This window comes from Protopterus annectens, chromosome 11.part0 (genome assembly GCF_019279795.1).
Source record: "Protopterus annectens isolate FY-2018-M chromosome 11.part0, PAN1.0, whole genome shotgun sequence".
Lineage (NCBI taxonomy): Eukaryota > Metazoa > Chordata > Ceratodontiformes > Protopteridae > Protopterus > Protopterus annectens.
The window spans coordinates 1,452,514,014-1,452,533,195 of record NC_056745.1 but is presented as its reverse complement, the minus strand read 5'-3'; the positions used below and the strand labels follow the sequence as shown (position 1 = coordinate 1,452,533,195).

Sequence of the window (19,182 nt, the reverse complement as noted above, 5' to 3'; positions counted from 1 at the left end):
ATGTTTTTATGGTGTCACTTTTTTCTCCAAAAGTAACATTTTATTTGTCTGAATAATTCCCTTAATTGTCAGGAGCCAACATGTCTGGGGGAGAACACATGGCTAATTAGCATTAGCCACTCATCTGGACTGCTGCATTAGCATGCAACTCTGCCAGAGAGCAGCTGTCTGTACTGAATTCCTCACAAGGGAAAATCCTCAGTGGTTAGGGGTAAGGGTAAATCTTACCTCAAGATGCAGTCTAGAATATTGTCAGAACCCATTGACACAGAATTTTTTTGGTTTGGATAGCGCTTTCAAGATTTGGTCTTGTGTGATTTCTGGTGGTGAGTCAGTTTCAGATATTTCATGTTACATAGACTGTGGGGAAGGGGTAATGTTAAATTTATTTGTCAGTAGGTTAGCTATATTTTCAGCTTTGGCATAGGTAACATCATTTGAAATCAGTTGAGTGCATTATTCTTCAAGATTATGAACATAACTAAAAAAGGCATTGTGACTGTCCTTTGCTTAAGTGGCTATTTCTGCCTAGAACTTTGTTTTGGTAGAATTAATTAAATGCCCAAGTTGCTCATTTAATTTAATGATGAGGGCTCTGTCATTCTGTGAATTGCTCTTACTTACAGATAATCTCTTTCTTTTACTTTAAAGATTTTTGATATTTAAGTTCAGCCAGGGAGGTTTGTTTTTGAGAAATGCCTTTTGCTTGTTTCTACTGGGTATAGCAGAATATATGCAGTTGTTTACATGCTAGTATAGGTAGGTAGTACATGTGTCCACATATTCAGCAGTGTTAACTGGGATTGTTTGGTATCTGAAGCTTGGCAGTGTATCACTTAGGAGTAGGTAGTTTGTCTTGGAGGAATTTTTAAAAGTGCTAGTGGAGGAAGTGGTCCATGTATTCAGTTTTGTTTACAAGGAGGTGGCTTTATGGTCAGAGCTAACAAGTGACAAAGATACCAAATAAATTTTGCAAGATGCCCCCATATTAGTAAGGACAAGATCTAAGATTTTATTCCTCCAGCTGGCAACATTGATTAGTTGTTCCAGGGTGTTTGTATTGACAAAGTCCAGGAGTCTCTGTGTTTGTGCACTAGATGGTGGTGTAGGTTTCCCAGTCCATAGCTGGACAGTTTAGATCACCCATGAAAATGGTATTGAGTTTAATATTGAGTGATCCTAGTTCTTGTAGATAGGCATTGCGGCTTTCATGGGTCATACAGTGTGGTCTACAGCTTGCTAGTATGTGGTCATTCCCATCCCATGGTGATCTGGACATGATGAAGCTCCAGTGCATCATGCTGCTTAACCAGCCTTGATGCGAGTCTCTTCCTAATTAAGATTGAGGTACTTTCACCTTTTATTCCCTCCTGCATAGTGGCTAGTCTAAAATTGTGGAAGGCATTATAGCCCTGCATTGCTGCAGTACTATCTGCAGGTTTTTAACCATGTCTTAGTCGCTGCACAGCCTTCTATGTCCTGCAGGGTGAGGATGGTTTGCAAGTGTTATACTTTTTTGTTTAGGTTCCTAGAACTGATCAGTAACACTTGCATATTTCCTTTGCTTGCTTTATTATGTTGGTTGGTATATCTGGTTGGCATCATAAAAAAGGCACTATGGGGGGGGGGGGGTTAAAGTCTTTTCCCAGTATTCAGAAGACTAGAGGGGACATTCCAAGCTATTCCTGCTGAAGCAGTGCGGACTGTTCATTACATCCTTCCAGGGTGACAAATATTAGTCCCCCTTCAAATGACACCAAAGGCTAAGCCAATTATTGAAGTTATAAATGTAGCAAGCAGTTTACTACAGTTTCAAAAAATAAAAAACTTGTTTTTCTCCTTTTTTAACAGAAATCTGAGTGCTGTAGAAGAACATGTCAGGTATAAACTGCAGCAACTGCTTGCTGCAGTTTAAAAGGAAAAAAAAAGATTTTTTTTTTATTTTTTTAAGTAAAATCTGCAGAAGGAGGTTTGGGGGAAGGGCACAGAAATGGGACCTGACTGACTTCTGTGTTATAGAAGGCCCTGGTTCATGACCATGGAATTAGCTCAGGAGGGGTGGGATACAGAAGCAGAACCTGAAAGACTGGTTGGTCCTGGGTTTCAGGAGCACCAGCTACCAGATTGAGGACCATTGGATTTTGTATGTATTTATTTGTTTTGGTATTCCATTGGGACAGGAGGGATGGGGTGTATATCTGGCATCTGGCTAGCATGCGTATCAGTACAAGGGGTTCACCTGTTTTTTGGGGAGGCTGGGTGGCAATATTCTTCAGAACCTCAGGATACGATAAAAAAAAATCATCCGATGCGAGCTTCGAAAGAAAAATTGCTAAGGACTCCAAAGATAACCACAAGGCATTCTTTAACTATGTCAAGAATCTAAGTGGCAATGCTCAGATCTGCTCGGAGTTAGTGCAGAACGGCACAAAATATACTGAATCGACCAATATCGCCAACATCCTGGCAGACAGGTTCAGCGCAAACTTCAGCCCCCTCTCACCCCCAGAAGAGCCCATAACCATAACAGAAGAATGTAGAGTCCCTGAAATCAAACACTCAGGTTAAAACAGCCTTCTCTAAAGCCAAAAACACAGCATCAATGGGACTGGATGGTGTCCCAGGCTGCGTCTTACATGAGCTCAAAGATGAACTAACCCCTCACCTAAACACAGTGTTCAGACTCAGCCTAGCCACAGGCTACGCACCCATAGAGTGGTGCACAGCAACAGTTATTCCACTCCATAAAGGTGGAGCCACAACAGATCCTGGGAACCATCGCCCTATAAGCCTGACTAGCTTGGTCTGCAAGGCTATGGAGCGCATCATCATGGAACTCATTAACAGAGACATTGGGAACCTCCAAATACTGGACCCTACCCAGTTCAGCTTTGTTAAGGGCAGATCATGCCTCCTAAACCTGGTGGACTTCTTTGAGACCGTTACCAAGGCTATAGATGAGGGAAAGGTGGTACACACAGCCTACCTAGACCTCACAAAGGCCTTTGACACCATCCCCATTCTGGTATTATAGACAAGCTCACCAGCTTGAACATAAACCCATACATCACAAGATGGGTTGCCAACTGGCTCATGGACAGAACCCACATGGTGAGAGTTGCGGGAGCTAGGTCCAACTCTAAACCGGTTACAAGTGGCATTCCCCAGGGCTCAGTCCTAGGATCCCTCCTGTTCGGCATATACTTCTCAGAGGTACAGGCAAGCACAAGAGGACTATGGCTGACAAAGTTTGCAGATAACTGCAAACTAGGGGCTAAAATTGACTCTCTGGCTGACACAGACATCCTCCATGAGGGTCTCACTGAGATGGATACCTGGTGTCAAAATCATGGCCTCAAGCTAAATGACAAAAAGTGCATAGTCATCCCCTTTGGAAAAAACAAAGTACCCACAAACTACCACATAGGTGGTAGTCCCCTAAATACGAAAGATGTAATAAGGGATCTGGGGACCCAAGTAGATAGTAATCTCACCTCTGATAATCACATTGCCAAAGTGGTTACTAAATCCTTCTACATGGCCCACCAAATCACAAAAGGGTTCACATCCAGATCAAAAGAGGTCATTGTTCCCCTCTACTCATCACTCATCAGACCCATTGCCAAAGTGGTTAGAAAATCCTTCTACATGGCCCACCAAATCACAAAAGGGTTCGCATCCAGATCAAAAGAGGTCATTGTGCCCCTCTACTCATCACTCATCAGACCCATCATAGAGTACAATGCCCCATTTGAGATGTACCTTACAAGACACCTGCAACAGCTGGAAAGACCACAGAAGTACTTCACCAAGAGGATCACTGCACTCAAACAGATGCCCTATATAGCTCGACTGAAAACCTACAGCTGTACTCAGTTGCATACCGCCTACTCAGAGGTGATCTCTGCCTGATATACAAGGCCATGTCCAACACAGAATTGATGGACATGCTCCACCTAAAGAAAACCTTACCACATGCTCTAGGGATCTACACCCCACCACAACAATGAAGAGGACGTGCTGGAGGGATAGATTCCTGTCCCAGAGACTTCCCCTGCTTTGGAACAAGATTCCAATCTACATTAGGCAGAGCTCCTCGCTAACACTCTTCAAAAGAAACCTTGACAAGTGGATGGGATACAAAGTTTACCCCGGGGATCGGGGGCGGTGAAAGCCAACACATTCCGGCTAGGCTTATAAATGCCTTTGGGCAGATAGCCTAGTACCGACCTATGAACCTATGAACATGAGTATGTCACACTAGTTCAGACATACAATCATTTGTATACAAGCACAAAAGATAACCTAGAACAGTAAGACACGCATAGCCTTGAGAATTGCCATTGTAAAGGGATTAAATTAAGACCATTTAGTACTTTGTTTTATGGAAGTCTGAGGAATTTTCTACAGAAACTGATGACTGTATGAAATCCGGCATGCATTTAGTATTGCTGTTTTTCACTTTGTGTTGAATGGAGTTGTAGAATAGTTTCATTTATTAATATGTATTTTTATAAAATTCCTAAAACTGAATACACATTCTTATGTTAGTTATGAAATGATGTATTTTCTACTGAAATCTGTCAGAGTTGAACATTAAATGAGCACCGCTGCCTCTGGTACAAGTACTTCTATTTCTATTAGTTACCATTCTTCTGTTTAGTTTGCATTACATACTATATTTGATCTATGCTGCAACAGCTTTTCAGTCTTTTGCTACCTTTTCAGATACAGTATTACCTAGTATTGTTTTAATTCAGATTTTTGCAGTCACTCAGTTTCTGTTTAAAATCTGACAGCACTTATTTACTAAGGCCCATCAAAGATAACTGTTTATTGTACACGACATCCATGCAGTTGCATGTGGAGATGCAAGGTGTCAGAAAGCAAATGTTTCATCATTGCTGGGTGTTTCCTTCCCCAGGTGAAAGACCCCTTCCCATGCTTATAGCTGCAGGCATCACCAGTTGACACAATACTTATTTTGTGGAGCCTGTATTTCTGTGACTATTGGAATATGCCATGTTCCAACAGAGGCTTTCCTTATTTCTGTTTAATAGATTTTGGTGAAAGAATGTTGTGTATGTTCAGTTAGTACAAGTAATGTACACTGTGATAATAATAGCTGTGCATTTCAAATTAGTTTGTTTTTATGGTATCCTTTACAAGCCACACGATGCCGGACATCTCCAAAAACATGCTTGCTTCAGCTTTCTATCCATCTCTTCTTTGACATTGTAATAGATGTAGAGATCAAGGAAATAAGGAACATGGTAAAGGAAGATCCATAGCATGCAGCAAACCTGCAATATACAGTGATAACTATTTGTAGGATATGCTGGGAGAATGCTGGCACATGAATAAGTAAGTCACTTTAAAAAGCTTAGTTAAAGAATTCTAACCTTTTTTACTACTGTAGTTGCATTGCATGTAAGTTTGTATGGCCAGTTTCAAGGATTGTGAATGCACTCTCTGGGTGTACTATAGAGCTGAATTTTTATGCTGATTGCAAAAGTACCAACTTGATCTATTTAGCACAGTGCTGCACATGTAGTAGTTTTTATACAGGGATAACCAATTGCACTTTAAAAGAGTATATTTTAGAGCAGTTTACGATGTGAAGATATTGAAATGAACCAATGCTTTAGCTAAACACGAACATGAATTTGGTCAAACACATTTTTGTTTAATTTATTCTGGTAGAACTGATGCCTTTGGATTTGAGAGGTGGTGATTTTGTTAACAAGACAAAATACATTGAACTGAAGTAGATCTTAGAGTTACAAACAGAGGTTTTGGTCTTAATGACACTGTCTCTTTAGAGCCAGTTTTAAAATCACGTACGTTGCACCATTAATTAATTAATTCATTTGTTAATGATATTTAAACTGCTAATTTTATTGTGCTTTGGTCTGAAGAAGCTCCTTGTGGCGTGAAAGGGCTTACCTAGTTTTGATATTAAATGCTGTATTCTTAGTTCATCTGTGTTGGTTGTTTTCTCTCTTTTTGGTACATATGCTGGGATATGCTGTTATACGAATAAGCATTTCTTGTTTAAAAGCATATTTTAGGAATTCTAACCTTTTTTACTACTGTAGTTGCATTAGACAAGCTGCAAAAGGCAATATTAGGTGTACTACAATAACACTATTTCTACAAAATTACATTTTCTAATATTTCATTCATGTAGCATCTTCTGAAGAGAAACAAACTGAGAAACTTGCAAAAACATACCAGAACTGTGTCCCTGTTACATTGGATGTTGACCAACAGCCAGAAACTCTTTCCAATCTGGTGAAAAAACATGATATAGTAATAAGGTATGTTTATGCTATCCCTTCCCTTCTTACAGCCGTGATATGTTGAATAGAAAAATACAATTTCCCTGAATATCTCAGCTAAAAAAAGTACAGTTTTGTACCTACCATAAATGTAGATGTTCGAGGATCTCCATTGCTGCAGTCCTGACATATGGGTACCCATAACCTCAGTCTTTCTTGCCTCAGACGTCAGAATGCAAAAACACCACCCAAAACCCCAATCAAAAAGAAAAAACATCTACATTTATGGTAGGTACAAACTCCCATTGCTGCAGTCCTGATATATGGGTAGAATCCCAGAGCAACGGAAAAAAGGGAGGCTGGTCAACTAAATAGCAGTAGGAGCTGCAGACATGCCCTGTAAGATCGCAGTGGCAAACCCAGCCCTAGACCTAGAATAAAGAGGTAAATGATAATGCTTTGTAAAGGTATGTACAGAACTCCAAGTAGCTGCCTCTAGAATGTCTTTAGTAGCTACCCCTCTCAAAAAAGCAGATGTGGCCGTAGCCCTAGTAGAATGAGGCCTGATCCCAACTGGAACCTCCTTTCCATGATGAGAGTAACAAAAAGCAATACAATGGCCAATCCACTTGAAATAGTTTGTTTCAGCTTTCCCCTCGTGAAGTCACAGCAAACGAAACAAATAATTGTTGAGATCTTCTGAACTCTTTGTTTCTGAACAAATAATACCTTAACTGCCTATGTACATCCAAAGAATGCAAAACTTTTTCATTTTGGGGGTTAGCATAAAAAGTGGGCAAATGTATAGATTGGTTCAATGCCACATTAGAAATCACCTTAGGCAGAAAAGTAGGATTAGGAAACTCTGTCCTGGTGAAAAATCAGAAAAGGTTCCACTGCCATGAGAGCCTGTAATTCAGATACCCTTCTAGCAGAAGTAACAGCCAACAAAAAAGCAGTCTTCCAAGACAACAACTTCAATTCAGCCGTAGCTGCAGGTTCAAAAGGAGGCAGAGTCAGTTTTTCCAAAACAAAATTAAGATCCCAGGTAGGAGTAGGAGCCCTCCGTGGGGGTCTTATATTCTTTGCCCCTCTAAGAAACTGCTTAACCAATGGATGTGAAAATAAAGGAGGGTCACCATCATAGTGAGCAGAAATAGCTGCAGCATGCACTTTTACAGAAGAGAAGGACAAACCAATAAAACAGTCAAATATTGCAAAGTACAACTCAAATTAGGCAATGTGACATCAAAGCCTTTAGCTGAACTCCAAAGAAAAAATCTCTTCCATTTATCAGCATAAACTTTTACTAGGGCCTGGCTTCAAAAAGACATCCAAAACTTGTTGAGGGAGCTGAAGGCCCTCCTTCTCTAAAAAAAATAAGCCAGGCTGTCAGGGTAGGGATTGCACCCTGACATTGAGAAAATGATTGTTTTCTTGAGACAAGTTGTCCCATGAATTAAGCTCCTCAACAGAGGGTACCAATGCTTGCTATAAGGATCATGCAAGGTTTGTCCCTCCTGACTTTCAACAGTACTTTTGGAAGAAGAGAACTGAAGGATAGTGCATCTATTTTCCAGGCTTTTGGATGAAACAGCCTTGTGCAAAACAGAGGTAGTTGGAAATTCAGAGGAGAAGCGAACAGATCTATGTCTGGAGTTCCCCAAGCCATGGTCAATTGAAGAAATACCTGAGGATCCAACTTCCATTCGTGAGGATCCACCATCTGTCTGCTCAGAACATCTGCTAAAGAATTTTGTGCTCCTGGCAGAAACTGTGCTCGAAGAGTGATGTGCAGATTTAAAGCAGTTTCCCATAACAGCATTGCTTGTCTGCAAAGAGGGTAAGAATGAGTTCCCCCCTGCTTGTTGATGTACCACATGACAGTTGTGTTGTCCGTTCGAATCAACACCAGTCCTGGTTGAAGTAGATCCTTGAATGCTTTCAATGCAAATTGAACTGCCAGCTTCTCTTTCATGTTGATATGCAAGTGAAGTAGCTCCGGGGGCCAAAGGTCTTGAATCCATTTTCCTTTGAAATGCGCTCCCCAGGCTGACCTGTCGTTAATATCTGACTTGCCTCTGGCTGGGTCACAGAGAGTCCCTTGTTTAGGTGACATTCCTGAGCCCACCACACAAATTCCTTCTGAATGCAAGGTAGAATTCGAATGACAGTGTCCAAATCGTGGCTGTGTTGAGTCCAAACGCTTTTGAGATACCATTGTAGCTTCCTCATATGCAGTTTGGCATTGGGAAGTACTAGGATGCAAGACGCCATGAACCCCAAGGCTTGAAGGACTGTCCTTGCAGTCAGCCTGGACATTACTGATAGCTGTTGGAAGTATAGGTGAAGATTTCTTTGTTTGTCAAATGCCATCTGAGTAGCTGTATTCAGTCTCACACCCAGAAAACACATCTCTTGTGAGGGTACTAGACTGGACTTTATTGAATACCCTAGGCATCTTAAAACTGTCATCACATACTGCAGATGTTGAGCCAGTATCAAACAATCGTCCAGATAAGGATAAATTTGAATTCCTTTTAGTCTGAGAAAAGCTATTACTGGAGCCAGAACTTTTGTGAATACCCTAGATAAGCCTAAGGGCAATCCAGAGAACTGATAATGCAAATTCCCATACCGAAATCTCAGGAATTTCCTGCAACTGGGCCTGATAGGAATGTGAAGATAGGCCTCTTTGAGATCCAAAGTCACCATCCAGTGATCTCTGCCCAGCATAGGCAACAGCTGTTGCAGTGTTAACATCTTGAATTTTGGAATTTCCAGAAAGGTGTTTAGAATGGATAAATCCAGAATGGGCCTCCAAGTATTTCCTTTCTTTGGCACTAAGAAAAATAAAACCCTGTGCCTCTTTGAAGGAACTTCCTGTATTGCTCCCAACTGAAGCAGAGAAGAAATTTGTGCCTGTGCTTCCAGTCTTTGCTGATGAGGCACATCCATACCTTTGAAAGGAGGGAATGTGTGAAAATAAAATTTGTAGCCTCGAATTATTATGTCCAAGACCCATTTGTCTTGGGTAACCAAATGCCAATTCCTTTTGAAAAGTCCCAGTTTTCCTCCTAGAGGAACTGCCAGCAAAGCAGAGTCCAGCTGAAGACACAGGTCATTGGGTCTGCTGGACTGACCCCTGCCCTCCCCAGCAGAAGGGGTAGAAGAACTCCTAGAAGTAACAGGGCGACCTGCCCCTAGAATGAAAATCCAAGAGGGAAAAGACCATCCCTTAGCAGGCCAATTCCTACTGAACTTAGGGGCTGAACCTGTAAAAGTCCTTAACTGTCTGCATAGACTTAGCTTTTTCCTCCATTTTTCAAAACTGATTCTACTGGAGGGCCAAAAAGGACATCAGATTGCAAAGGAGCATCCATAATTCGAGCCTTAACATGCTCTGACAAGGTCTGATCTTTAAGCCAGGCATGCCAACAACAGAACTAGTAGCAGCCACCCTGGAAGAAGCTTGTAAAGCATCAAAACCACACTGCAAAGAATGCTTACCAACCTGGTCTGAAGCATGCACTAAATCCTGAAGCTCCTTACAGTCAATACCTTCAGCTAAAGCATCTACTTTACATTTCAATTGACTCAGCAAATAATTCTGATACCTGAGCATATGAAACTGACAATTTAAAGCTCTCATAGCCAAAGTAGAAGAGGTATACAGTTTTTTACCCCACCTATCCAGGGCCCTAGCATCCTTGTCCAGAGGAACTGGATTCTTAACCACAGAAGCCTTAACACCTTTGGGGCCTTGAGAAATAGTTTCTGGATCAGCCCTAAGACTCTTATACAAGTACTTGTGAGCTGAACCCTGTAGTATCTATCTGGTTTAACTGGGGCAGGAGGCAGAGAATCTGGGTTAAGGGCAGCCTCAGAAAATACATCCTGAACAACATCCAATACAGGGGGAATAGCCAAGGGCCTGTGCTGAGGTAAAAAATCAGAAAAATCCTGGCCTTCCCATTTGAAATGTTCCCTCATGGAATGCAAAGTTTCAGAGAAAGAAAAATCTTCTGGAGACGAGGGGAGAAGTAGCCTCAGCCTCCGAATCAGAATAGGAGGGAATCCTGAAGTTCCTCCACAGAGGAATCTGACTCATTGGAAGACTGAACTAAACCCTCCAACTCTGTCTCTACCCTGGGCCTCTTCTCAGGGGGGGGGCATAGAATCCCTAATTAAAGAAATCAAATCCTCAGCCATCTTCAACATGTGCCTCCTAGGAACTGGACCCTGGGGACCAGCACCAGCAGAGGCAGACTTAGACTCTGGTAAACAGTCAGAAGGAGCCGCTGAAGCAGTCAGTGGTTCTACAGACCTGTTTGGACGCAAAGACTTCTCTTTTCGCTTAGAAGAGAACCAGTGAGAAGATCCCGGCGGCGTATTATAATTAGCGCGTGCAAACACCCAGCCCTAGCACAGCAACCGGGTTTAAATAAATGCGGCTTGTTAAAAGTAGCAAAAGCGACACCCAACGACGTCGTGCTCAGGCCCTAAACAAGGAATGCAGAGTGAATAGTAATCCCTATGAGGAAACTGTTACACAAAGGAAATACAGTTATTAACTTTTTCTGACATCCGTCAATACTGAGGCAAGAAAAGACAAAATGTCTAGCCCAACTTGGTCTCCGGTCTGAAACTTGCAAATTCTGCTTCTGCTTAGGACCATGCGGCAAGAAAGACTGAGATGTCAGGACTGCAGCAATGGGAGACGAAGAACATCTAACCATTAAAGTGAGAATGTTTCATTGAGCAGTGGTTCAGGTGTTAAACTGGGATTATTTTTTATTTTAACTTTAAAATTTTTTTTAGGTGAGGCAGTAAAACCTGATGGACTTGAAGGTAGACAACACATACATTGTAGGTTATACGTAGCTGTTCCTACAGTCCTGAAACATGAATGTTGTGCAACTGAAACGTAATTAAGTTGTGATGGTTGCACAATGTAATTATGATAGACTTACACTGAATAAGCATTTAACCATCCACAAGGCATAGTGATGTACTAACGGTTTACATAGCTGAACATTGTCATGTGCCAGCTTTTCACATGCATGTGCAGCCATATCTCAGGAGCTGTTAAAATACAGAACATACCACTGCATACCATCAATGCCATATATATTTCAAAGATGAGGAAAGGTCACAAATCTAAAACATCTTCAGAAATTGCAAAAAAATAAAATGGTAAGTGGATCTAGAGCCTGATTAGATTTTATTGCCAGCACTGCTGTTTTATTTATATAATTTATCATTTGCAAACCAGGTATGGACTTCTGGTACATGCTCATTTCAACCACAAACCGTGTCATAAGATCAATAGTAAATGCAATATATGGATATAAAAATGTGTGTATGTGTGTGCATCTTTGGTTGTGTTGGGGTGGATGTCTGTATGCAGCTACTGAACCAGAATAGTTTTGACAAGTGGGAGGAAACTGGAGAAAACACACACAGACTTAAAAAGGGCATTCAAAAGAGGCACATTCTTTAGAGTTAAGATCCTATAATTGAGCCATTATGCTGCACTAATTTATCATATTTCTGCCTAACACCGGATTAGCATTGCAGCTGAACTCTGCCCTTCCCTTTATGGGAAGTAACCCACACTGTGACTCCAAGCATCTTTTTCAGGTTAAGTATTAGCTAGATATTGCTGTTTTACCTTTTCACTAAACAACTGTTTCAGACCAGACTTCATATGCAGGGATGAACTTTCTCTGTCTCTCCTTCTTCTTCTTTCTCTTTCTATCTTTCCCTTTTTCTCTGTCTCTGTCTTACTGTTCTACTCTGCCCCCCCCATAGGACATACCCTGAGTGATTGCCAGGATATTCTCAAGCCCTAGCCTGTGTTCTCTACTGCTAGACCCTGTGCCATTGGATTAGAGCATTGCTCCACATGACTGTCAGTTGCAGGAAGAAAAAGTATGTTTATGCATATACACCTAGCAACTGTTCAGAGTATTTAATGTTCTTGAAAATTCTGTGGCAGTGGAATTTATGTCACCACCTACCAATTCTAAACGTTCAGGCTACTGGAAGATGTAAGTACAAATATGGGGAGTAATGGACATACAAAAACATAAAAACAGAAGGCTGCCCAAATGTAACTACTTTATTAACTATAGTGGTAAGCGCTTTCATCCAGTATTACCGGCCTTCGTAAGACATGTTTAAAATGTTGTATGACTCAATAAATACAGTGTCCCCATCTGATCCATTCCAATTTAAAAAGATACACAATTAAAATATGATGTCGCCATTCTATGCAAATCAGCTCCGCCTACGTCTTCCTATTCAACTCATTACCACAGCAAATACTAACATTTATTATATTACATTTTAAAATAAAAATGAATAAATGTAAAATAAACTAAAATGGATTAAAAATAAACTAAAATAATGTACAACACTGCTCACCCTGTCAGTGACAATTAATACATATTCATCTTTTATAAGCCTTCATCTTTAAAAAAAACTAGAAACTGAAATTATCTCATTAAGGCCAGGAAAAAGTACCGAATTAAGGTAAATTTCCCACCAAAGTTCTTGTTGCTCTAACACAATATTCGAAGGACCTCCTCTAGGATTCTCTTTTACATGTTCTAAAACAACAAACTTAAATTTGTGATTCATAAATTCATTTATATGTTTAAAAGGAGCATTGGTGGACTTAAATATTTGGATCTCATAAATATGTTCATAAATGTGCTGTTTCAATTTACACTATATTTTCCAGACATAAAAGGCCAGACACAAGGTGCACTTTGCAGCATAAACCACCCCCTTGATATAGCAACTATACTGGCCTGAAATTACAACACATTTCCTGGATCACATGGTGATGCTGTGGATTTTTTGAATCGTATGACTTTTTAAACATATGTGATGAAGGCCAGTAATACTGGACGAAAGCGCTTACCATTATAGTTAATAAAGTAGTTAAGTTTGGGCAGCCTTGTGTTTTTTGTTTTTGTTTTTCAGTTAGTTTAGTTGGTCTTTGAGTAGTTGTTTGCATGGCAGGAGGCAGCCTTCATTAAGATATTCAGTCTAGATCCTAGACGGAATTCAAAACATTACAAAGTTCTGTGCACAGTCTGACTTTTAGTGGAGCAGTTATTGCAGCAACTGCAGCATAATTTATACCAGGAATTATCCTCTCTGTCTGCGTCTGGTTACGTTAATATACTACAAAGTGGTTCTTCCCTTGATGTTATCCCACCAGGGCAAGAACAATTTCATGCATTGAAATGCAATTCTTTTACCACCTGTACGAATCATATTGGATCTGGTAATATAAACTTGGACCAGTGGTTAGATCGGGATGCATTTTTTTCATCAGTCAATGACAATAATATATGCATTATTGAATCATCTTTAGAGTCATATTAGAAACTGTTAACTCATTATCGGAAATTAGAGCAAGAAAACATGTATTTTAGGGAATATATCAAACGCCAACAAGTTCTGAAAGGCCTGCATTGTTGGAAATTCCCTACTGGACTCTTACATTGCGATTTGTTGGATATGTGTTGATAGACATGGCTGCAAGTTTTTTGAATTGTTAATTAAATATAGTTCCAGAGAGATGGAACAACTGTATGTGGATATTAAGAAAATGGACTCTTCCATTAAACAAGGTATTAGTTTTCACCAATATAAAATCCACTATGATACTATATTCTTTGACACAGATAAAATGTGTAGAATGACCTTGCAGCGGAAAAACTGTATGTAAGCTAGAAAGGGATGAACTTTTGATGACTTGAATGGGAAAGCTTATCTCAGGCCTCCTAAAGGTCAACAGAGATTGGTGCGTAACCAAAATTCAACTGTTATGGAGTATAACGATCAACACCTGGTAATGGAATATTTTGTTTACAATCAACAGCCCTCTTCAGATCATGGTTTTCCATGACAGTCAGAGAGAATCCACAAAAAGAGGGTGAATTCCAACAGTGGTTACACTGACCCTGTACTGAGAAAACAACAGAGGACCATATATTTTTCAAACGGGAGGTTCTGGCAGAATTGGTAGGTTCTGTTCATAATGAAAACTCATACGTGCTGGTTAAAAATACTACAGGAGATTTCAATGTTTATAATTATTGCAGCTTTTACATTACTAGAGCTCATGCATATTTATTTAGTAAGGGGCTAACTTTTGTCCCTACTAGAAGAAGTGATATCACAAAAGTCATTACTGATTTGAAACTATTTACTAGGAAACTTAATTTAGCTGCTATGTTTGGATCTATGGATCAAATAGATAAGGGCCAAAAATATTTGAAAATACCAAGTACTTTTAACCCTGACTTATTAGCCATCTTTAAAAGGTTTGAACAAGTATGTGGATGGATATGAGGTATTTATTATCATGGCCTGCCCAATATTTTGCCTCCAATTTAGCATCAGTTCAGTGGAAATTGATGGATGAGATCAAAGCTATGGGTGGTCTTAAATTTATGCAGCTCGATAAAGGTGGGAGTTTAATAGTTATGGATCAATTGGATTATAACCAGCGTATACTGCAAATGTTATATGATGACACCTGTGTGGAAGCTTTAATAAATGAGATTAACATTTCTTATAAGAAGATTGATTATTTTCTTCATGATATGTTAACTCGAGGGCAGATTACACCAGCGGAATTTATCTTTATGGATAATAGTACACCTAAATTGCCTACGATTTTCGGTGTGCCTAAAATCCACAAAGATCTGCTGAACCTGCCTTTAAGCTCTATTGTGTATGCAGGCAATTCAAAGAATTATTATATTGCAAAATTTATTAATTCCCAGTTAAAACATTATTTGTCAAACATTGTTTATTTATGCTGGCACTCCTGGGATTTCTTATCCAAGTGTAACCAGTTGGGTCCTTTTTGGATGGCATTTTTTTGACTATAGATGTGAAGGATCTCTTTATATGCATTCCATATGACATTGGAATTGAATGGTTTACCGATTTTTTTTTTTTATGGATCATTTGACTATTGGGCAGGACAAAATTAATGTGTTGTCTCATTTATTAGAACTGGTGTTGTATAACAGCTTTACTATGAAGGTCATTTGTGTCTTTTGGCTTTTCCCGGTTAGGAGTCGCCACAGCGGAACTCCGGTCCGCTAATGATTGGCAGTAGATTTTTACGTGGGGAGTTGCCAGCCCTGACGCACAACCTTCAATGAAGGTATGCCTGTTCATGTATGTCTCCACACAGAAGATGCTCTAGCTGAGAATCAAACATGACAACATCTTACTGTGAGGTGACAATGCTACCGCAGCACCACCACCGCAGTTTTTTACTATGAAGGTCATTATTTTAAGCAATTAAAAGGGGTAACTGTGGGTTCCCCCTTTGGGCCCTTATATTCTGATGTAGTGATTGCAATGTGGGAGCATCATTTTTTATTTAATAGTCCCTTCTTTGGTCATATAAAATTATATATTCGATTTTTAGATGATTTGTTCATTGCATGGACTGGCCCTAAAAATGAGGTAGCACTCTTCATGGATTAAATCAATGGTACAAATGAATTTTTACATTTTTCTTATCAAGTTAGAAATGATAGTATTGCATATCTTGATGTTTTGTTATTTAAAGATTTCAATGATAACTGTTTAAAATCCCAGATTTTTAGGAAGAACATGTATTCTAACAAATATTTGCATTTTACCGGTAACCATCCCTTTCAGGTAAAGAATGCTGTTATTAAAGGCCAGATGGTTAGGGTGGCTAGGATAGTTGCTTACTTTTATGATTTCCAACAAGAATGCAAATTCATAGTTCAGATGTTTTTTAATAGAGTTTATCCTACAGCCATGGTGAAATCTGTTCATAGGTGTGTACTAGACTAATGGCCCTGGAGCCTTTACATACCTAGCCCTTAGGATTACCCTGGCATTGTGCCACCTGACCTTAGTTCCCAGTGCTTCTGTCGAGTAGAGCCACTGGAGTGATCCCCGGGGTGAATTTTCTATTTCCCATCCACTCATCAAGATTTCTCTTGAAGAGGGCCAGTGAGGTGCTCTGTTTGATATGTATGGGAAGCCTATTCCATAGCATGGGCAGTCTCTGGGTTATGAACCTGTCCCTCCAGCACATTCTGTTGATTGTAGTAATGAGGTTGAGGTCTCTGGAGAGTGTGTGCGGAGGGATTGGGATTTCTTTAGATGTAGCATTTCTAACAGAGCTGGGTCAGACATGGCTTTGTAAGTCAAGCAGAAATCGCTTCTAAGTAGGCAATATGAGACAGAGAATAGTTGGAGTTTTTGAGCCTGTCCATATAGAACAAGTGTTTAAGGCCTAGTATCCTTTTTGTGAGGTACTTTTGCAGCCTTTCCAGTTGTTGCAGGTGTCTAGTGAGGTACATGCCAAATGGAGCATTGTACTTGATGATTGGCCTAATGAAGGAAGAGTAGAGGGAGACAATGACCACTTTCTTCCTGGATGCAAAACCCTTAGTAATGAGATGTGCCACATAGAAGGACTTTCTGACCACATTAGCAGTGTGGTGGTCAAAAGAGAGGTTGCTGTCAACCTGTGTTCCCAGATCTCTTATAACGCCTTCTGTGTTCAGTGGGCTACCATCAATGTGGTAGTTCATTGGAACTGGGTTTTTCCCAAAGGGAATGACGGCACATTTTTTGGCATTGAGCTTAAGGCCATGGTTCTGACACCAGTCGTTAATCTCTTTCTGTAGGATGTCAACATCACTTGGGGAGTTAATAATGGCTCCCAACTTGCAATCGTCTGCAAACATTGACAGACAGAGTCCCTTTGTGTTGGACTGGACTTCTGAGAAGTAGATACCAAACAGAAGAGGACCCAGTAGTGATCCTTGTGGGACTCCACTCATGACTGGTCAGCAGTCTTAATTGGAGTCAGCTACTTTCACACTGTGGGTTTTATCTGTGAGCCAATTTGCAACCCACCTAGTGATATAGGGGTTGATGTCTAGCTTAGTGATTATTTCAATGATTCCTGAGTGGGGAATGGTATCAAAGGCATTGGCCAGATCAAGGTAGGCTGTTTTATTTTTTTTATTTTATTTTACATTTGTTTACTTGGAAAGTCCAACTTGGAATGAAACCATTTTTCAGCGAAGGCCTGGGGAGAAATGCTCCAGGCACGTCTTTGTAACATGGGAGGAAACCGGAGTACCCAGAGGAAACCCACACGAATGCAGGGAGGACATGCAGACTCCACACAGAAGGCACCCCAGCTGAGAATTGAACCAGAGAACCTCTTGCTGTGAGATGACAATGCTACTCCTGCACCACCCACTGCGCTGTCTAAACCTCTCAGCTGTTCAGATTTTTGCCTCATATTTTTGGTCTGTTTTTCATGAAATTGTGGTTTCCTGACAAATTAGTGGCAAATCATTAAAGATTGAAGATAGGAAATAATGACAGACGTTTCAGTTTCAGACTTCACACCCTTCAGAAAATTTATGTTAATGCAAAACCTGTTCTATCAACTTTCTAAGTTTGTAAGAGCAATATTTAAAAAGTGTCCCTATTTTTGGGCCTTTGCCCCACTTTTATGCATGGCTTTGTCCAGATTTCTTGTTTTACTGTGGCAGGTCTTGTCCAGATATGGATTTGCTGTGTCCAGGACTGTTTGTGAGCTCCTAAGCCCCCCCCCCCACTTAACTGGGGTTAAACTATTCCTGGCGCCATAGTCTGTTCTTCAGAATTTCCCTTGCAACTAGCCAGCTTTTTAGTTTTAGCACTCATCTGTTTCTTTGAGCTCAGCACTTGTTTAGAACTCATTGTAAGCACTAAATAAGTTACAAATTACAACAGCACTCAACTTTCCTCACTTGTCTAGAGGAAAACAGTTTTTAGTACTTAATAAATAAGCACCTATTCAGGCATGTCTAAAGGTCAGCTCTCAGTGTTTTCTCTTGTCTACCTGATGAATCTGGGCATCTTGGGACAATGCAGCAATTGCCTCATGTACACAGACAACCCTCTCCTCCTACCACCCAACACTACGATCTGTGAGAGATGCACTTATATAGCCAAACTGGAAGCAAAGCTCTCTTCACCAAAGACTGGCCTAGACAGTCAAGAGGAGAAGATAAACACTTACACCGCACCACACTCATCACATAGTCTCTCAAAATCTACACCACCAAAACACACACACAGAAGCACAAAACACACACCTACATTCACGGAGGCTCTCAGTACAAATCTGCCCAAACAGAGACCTCCAAAGCAGAAATGCAAGCAACTTCCACCCCCCAACACAACCCAAATGACACATAGCCCACATACTCAGTGTGCCACTCAACTACAACCCATAAGGCATAATGTAACCAACACTCTAGTCATAGGTGACTCTATAGTCAGGCACATTGATGTTCCACTCACCAGGCTAAACAAGGAAAAAGTTACTGTCAGCTGCTTGTCAGGTGCCAGGATCCACCACATAATGCATGCACTCAGGTCACTCCACAACAAGTACAAATATGACTTTGTCATTGTCCATGTTGGTGTGAATGACCTGAGATGTACCTCCCTGGACTACATGAAAAGAGACATGGAGGAGCTCTCCGATCTTGTAGCCCAGGCCGGTATGACCCTAGCCCTGAGTAGCATCCTGCCATCACCCAGAATGACACCACAGTAACTGTCTTTCGGCTTTTCCCGGTTAGGGGTCGCCACAGCGGAACTCCAGTCCTCTAATGATTGGCAGTAGATTTTTACGTGCTGGCTTGCCGGGCCTAACGCACAACCTTCAACGAAGGAACACCCATTCACACATGTCGACACACAGAAGATGCTCTAACTGAGAATCGAACGTGCAATGTCTAACTGTGAGGCGACAATGCTACCGCAGCACCACCACCGCAGTCCAGAATGACACCACAGTACAAGGACA

At 40.7% G+C, this 19,182-nt stretch overlaps 1 protein-coding gene across 1 annotated transcript in view; it reads left to right on the top strand.

Annotated features, from left to right (window-relative positions):
* LOC122815899 (alpha-aminoadipic semialdehyde synthase, mitochondrial-like) overlaps positions 1 to 19,182 on the top strand; it is a 1,132,937-nt gene that overhangs the window by 818,007 nt on the left and 295,748 nt on the right. The window contains exon 15 of the mRNA XM_044088745.1: positions 6,191 to 6,320. Within this exon, the coding sequence (XP_043944680.1) occupies positions 6,191 to 6,320 (130 nt within the window). The remainder of the gene's footprint in view (positions 1 to 6,190; positions 6,321 to 19,182) is intronic.